This window comes from Dermochelys coriacea, chromosome 4 (genome assembly GCF_009764565.3).
Source record: "Dermochelys coriacea isolate rDerCor1 chromosome 4, rDerCor1.pri.v4, whole genome shotgun sequence".
Classification (NCBI taxonomy): Eukaryota; Metazoa; Chordata; order Testudines; family Dermochelyidae; genus Dermochelys; species Dermochelys coriacea.
Window position 1 is genome coordinate 140,683,057 of NC_050071.1, and position 4,813 is coordinate 140,687,869.

General features: G+C 55.4%; 1 protein-coding gene across 1 annotated transcript; it reads left to right on the forward strand.

Annotated features, from left to right (window-relative positions):
* The first annotated feature begins 1,854 nt into the window (after positions 1-1,854).
* Positions 1,855-4,813, forward strand: EGR4 (early growth response 4). The gene is made up of 2 exons (XM_038399822.2): positions 1,855-2,177; positions 2,595-4,813. Exons 1-2 carry the CDS (start codon positions 2,021-2,023, stop codon positions 3,935-3,937), a joined length of 1,500 nt encoding a protein of 499 aa, XP_038255750.1. The 5' UTR covers positions 1,855-2,020; the 3' UTR covers positions 3,938-4,813.

The following is a 4,813-nucleotide window of genomic DNA, read 5'->3' on the forward strand; positions in this document are numbered from 1 at the left end:
AAGCCAGAGGTGATGGAAATGCCGTCAGGCTCTTTGAGTCACTGTGGTTCTCAAACTTGTACTGGTGACCCCTTTCATCGCAAGCCTCTGAGTGCGACCCCCCCTCCCTTATAAATTAAAAACACTTGTAAATATATTTAACACCATTATAAATGCTGGAGGCAAGGTGGAGTTTGGGGTGGAGGCTGACAGCTCGTGACCCCCCCATGTAATAACCTCGCGACCCCCAGTTTGAGAACCTCTGACCTAGACCCAGTGATTCTATTTTAAACTATCCTCCTTCCATTGTATATTCTGATTGTGCGTCTGGATCCAAATGCTCCCTGACCCAAATACACACATACTTCAAACCAGGCAGGGGGGAAGCAATGACTTCTTTGCTGTGCTGGGGACTGAAAGCCAGTAAGGGGAAATGATTGAGATGGTTTTGTTCATTGGGTATCTGCTTGTTAGCTGTTAATCAAATGACAATACTGCAGGCACAATCCCTCCACAAAGCAAATGCAGAATGCCAGCAGAGGCTTAGTTACATGTAAAAATCCCCCTCGGAAATGGGAGCAGGGAATAATAAACCCAACATCTTTCATGCCTCTAGAAGAAACAAGAGCAACAAAATACATACACATGGCAGGGGGAAAATAGCATAAGGTGAATAGGAGCCTGGGGTGTTGAAAATCTGGAATAACAGCTCCCCACATTGGGAGGAAAGTCAAAGCGTTTAAGGAATTGCATAATTATACAGTGGAAAGTCTATTCCCTCAGGGCCTAAGCCTGATAGGCACTGAGCCCTTTACTCGGTGGGCGTTGAGCATCAATCCCTAAGCATGGCACCCCCTTTGTGTGCGTGTACTGCTGGGAACACGCGTGTTTGTGAATGCACGGACAGTGTGTGCAGGAAATAGGTGGTTAGTTCCATGCGCACTTTGTGTGACTGAAAGATGCCATGGGAGCTGTGGCTATGATTTAGTTGGGGATTGGTCCTGCTTTGAGCAGGAGGGTGGACTAGATGACCTCCTGAGGTCCCTTCCAACCCTGATATTCTATGATTCTATGACAGCTCTAACTGTGTGCGTATAAATATACAAATACCGCACTTCGGTTATCTCCATACATAAATACACACACTGGGCTGAGCCATGTTTCAGAGTAGCAGCCGTGTTAGTCTGTATTCGCAAAAAGAAAAGGAGTACTTGTGGCACCTTAGAGACTAACAAATTTATTAGAGCATAAGCTTTCGTGAGCTACAGCTCACTTCATCGGATGCATGATTCACATCTATAGCTGCCTGGCCTACATTTCCCTCTCTCTCCAGGTGAATAAGCTGAAAGCCAAGCTGGGATCCCCACAGCAGCCTTAAGAGGCGCCTCCATCAGGGAACCCCAGCTCCAGCTGTTCCAGCTGGGGGAAGAATTCGCCCGGTGCCCTCCTGCCACTCCGATGCCCCGTCCTCCAGGGGCCGGGGGGAGGCTGGCAAGCTGCCTCCAGCCTCTTGGGCTCTCCCCTTTCCCCTCCTGGGGCGGGGAGGGGGCAAGCCCAGATCAGCTGAGCAGAATTGGCAGCCTTTGGGGCGGTTGGCTCTTCCTGACCCGCAGCGCCCCGGCTGCTGCTGGGTGTTATAGTTATTGTGGAAAGGGAAAGGGGGGGGGGGAAGGGATGGCAACACGTCACAGGGAGAGATTTCCTTATTGGGACTCCCTAGCCTACATCCTGAGTCCATCTATGGGCATTTACGTCGCCGCCCGCCTCCCGGGGGACTCCAGAAAAGGAAGCGGCGCGGCGCGGCGGAAGAGCGGAGCCAGCCCCGCTGCAGGTATAAAAGGAGCCACGGCCCCGGCAGCCGGGAGGACCCGCCGAGCCCCGGCGCAGCAGGCGGAGCGCACCTGCCCCGAGGCCGCCGGGCACTGGCCTGGGCCGGGCACCGCCGCGGGGCGCAGGGGCTGGAGCGACGCTGGGGAGCGGGGCAGAGGGGCTGCGGCGTTGGGGGCTTTCCCTTCCGCCCCCGAGCCTGGGCTCGCCGGAGATGTTGAGCGTGATGGATTTCTCCTGCCAGGACCCGCTCTACTGCAAGTACCCGGAGGGCTGCGAGCTGAAGGCCGGAGAGCAGCCGGGCTCGGGCCCGCAGGAGCAGCAACTTCTGGCGGGGCAGCAGCGAGAGGCGGCGGCCGATTTCCCCGGAGGTAAGAGACACCCCCCGCCCCCCAGGCTGAGCCGCGAGGCCTTCAACCTGTAGCCAAGCAGGAGCCGGGGGGGTCCGGCTTCCAAGCAGCGGAGCCGGCAAGGGAGCCTCTGGCGTGGAAAGAGCTCTTCAAGGGCTCTTCGCGGAGAGAAAGTGGCCCTTGGTCGTGAATCCAAAGCTGGCTCATGCCTGGGCGGGTGGGAATTGGGCTGGGGGGGCACGTTGCTATCCCGTGGCACCGCCTCTTTAGAAGCAGAGCAGCGTGCGGTAGGCAGAGATGCGCTGTATGACAGCGCTGTGGGGTGCGTTTCTGCAGGTACCGCTCTTGCCTCGCTGTTTCTGCAGCCCGTTCTGTCTCCCCTAGCCCAGCAACGCCTATAACCCTCCTTTCGCCCCCCTCCCCCCTTTTAATTCCCAGGTGAATTCACGGGGTCCACACTAAACGGTGAAACTGCAGATTACTTCTTCCTCGGCGGCCAGCCCGCCCCCTCGCTCAGCTACACGGGCAGCTTTTTCATCAAGGCAATGCCAGAGCAGCATCACGACCAGGAATCCCTCTTCAACCTGATGTCGGGCATCCTGGGCCTTTCTCCTTTCCCTGCCTCCGAAGGCCACCAAAGACAACTGGACTCTCTTTACTCGGTCCCAGAAGCCCTTCAGAACCACTTGGACCTTTACTCCAGCTGCCAGCCGGAACTGAATATCTCTGTCCAGCCCCCTTTCGCTGAGCAGGGCTACCCCGCCTTCCCCACCCTGGAGAATGCGCCCCAAGTACAAACCTCCCCGAGTTTAGGAAGCTCTTCGCAGTGTCTCTTTGAGGCCAAACTGTTGGAAAACAAGCAGGACATTAAGATTCCCCCCATGGCTCCATCCCTGGACAAGTTTAAGGTTTCCTGTTCCCAATGGGAGCCACTCGCTCAACCTCAGAACTACTTGCCAGATGGCTACCCGTCCTCTGAGTCCTTCCAGCCCCCGGAAAGTAGCCAGGCCATGTTCCACCCCCTCGGATCCAAAATCGAAAACGCCTTGTCCGTCAGCTGCCGGGCAGAGCTCAACAGCCTGTCTGAAGCCCCCTTCAGCAACAACTTGGCTTCCAGTTGCGAGCCCGAAAGCTTCCAGAATCTCGGCAGCCAGGGGCAAATCCCCGGCGACTTCGGTGAGGCAAAGATCCACAACCTCCCCCCGCAGTTAATGCACGAGTTCGAATCCTCCTTGGCTCAACCTGAGGCCGTTCCAAGCTTAATGAATCCAACCGAGCTCCTCCACCGCCACCATGCCCCGTCAGTCCCTACCGCAGACTTCCTGGCCCATCCTTCGACCTCCTCAGCCGACGCTTTAATCTCCACCAACCCCAACATCCTAACCGAGCCAAAGAAGAGGACCCGCAAGAACAAATGCTCCTCCAAATGCTTCTGCCCCAAGCCCCACGAGAAATCCTTCGCCTGCCCCGTGGAGAACTGCATCAGGAGCTTCGCCAGGTCGGACGAGCTCAACCGGCACCTCCGGATCCACACCGGCCACAAGCCTTTCCAGTGCCGCATCTGCCTGCGGAACTTCAGCCGCAGCGACCACCTCACCACCCACATCCGGACGCACACCGGGGAGAAGCCCTTCTCCTGTGACATCTGTGGCCGCCGGTTTGCCAGGAGCGACGAGAAGAAGAGACACGGCAAGGTCCACCTGAAGCAGAAAGCGAGGACCGAGGAGAAGCTCAAGGGCCTCGGCTTCTATACGGTGGGGCTGTCATTCGGGACACTCTAAAACCCAACTGGGAGCCCTGATTGATGTCGTGTTCTGGGGTGAGCCCGGTCCCACCTTGCTGAAGGGATCGGGCTGGAGAGTCCACCTCCATATGGGCTCCTGGGTGGCAGCGGCAAAGATCATGACAATTGGTGGTGGGCAGGGATCGCTTCCTCTGGCGATTCATTCCGCCCAGGAGAGAAGGCGCTTTAGATGTACATAAGTGAAAGGCACCACCCCTTTTACGATGGGATCCGGGGGCCATGCACGATCGTATGTGCACACTCCCTGCTGGGGTAAGCCGAGAGGTCTCGGGAGTGCAGGAGGAAGTAGAGGGACAATCCGCGCTACAGGCTGACACGCTGTTTCAGGACCACGGGCGTGGACAGCTCCAGCCAGCCGAGCAGCTGCGCGGGGCCAAAGGGGCCAGTTTGCAAACTGCAGTTTTAACTTCAGTTTCAAAGAAAGAGAAACGTGCATCAAGAAATCCAGCCCACGTTTGAGACGAAGAGCAAGCTGCATTTGTTAAGGCTGCATTTTTTTTTTTAATAAACTGAATCCGATTTACCTTGCCAAGCACTTTAAACGAACTCCCTGAACAATCCATTGTAATATAGGTTCTCATGTCGAAACTGCGCCAGAAATGAGTGCTGGAAAAAACCAGAATGGATGCGATCAACATGACCAACTGACGTGTTAATAATTGAAGACAGGTGTTGTTGTTTGACCAACTCTGGTTTATAATATTTTGTACATAACTGGCTTTGGGTGGGGGTCGTCCCTCCCCTCCCCCCATGTAAATATTTTCCTCTTTGTAAAAAAAAAAAACCTGAACCTATCAAGAATATTACAAAGCTGTGTTTATTTTTGCAATTAAAGTTTGTTCTACTCTAGAAA

Bases quoted from the DNA above. Each gene is read 5' to 3' on its own strand.
- EGR4 (XM_038399822.2), top strand. From the start codon at position 2,021: ATGTTGAGCGTGATGGATTTCTCCTGCCAGGACCCGCTCTACTGCAAG. The intron at 2,178-2,594 runs GTAAGAGACACC...TTTAATTCCCAG, and splicing joins GGCGGCCGATTTCCCCGGAG to GTGAATTCACGGGGTCCACA.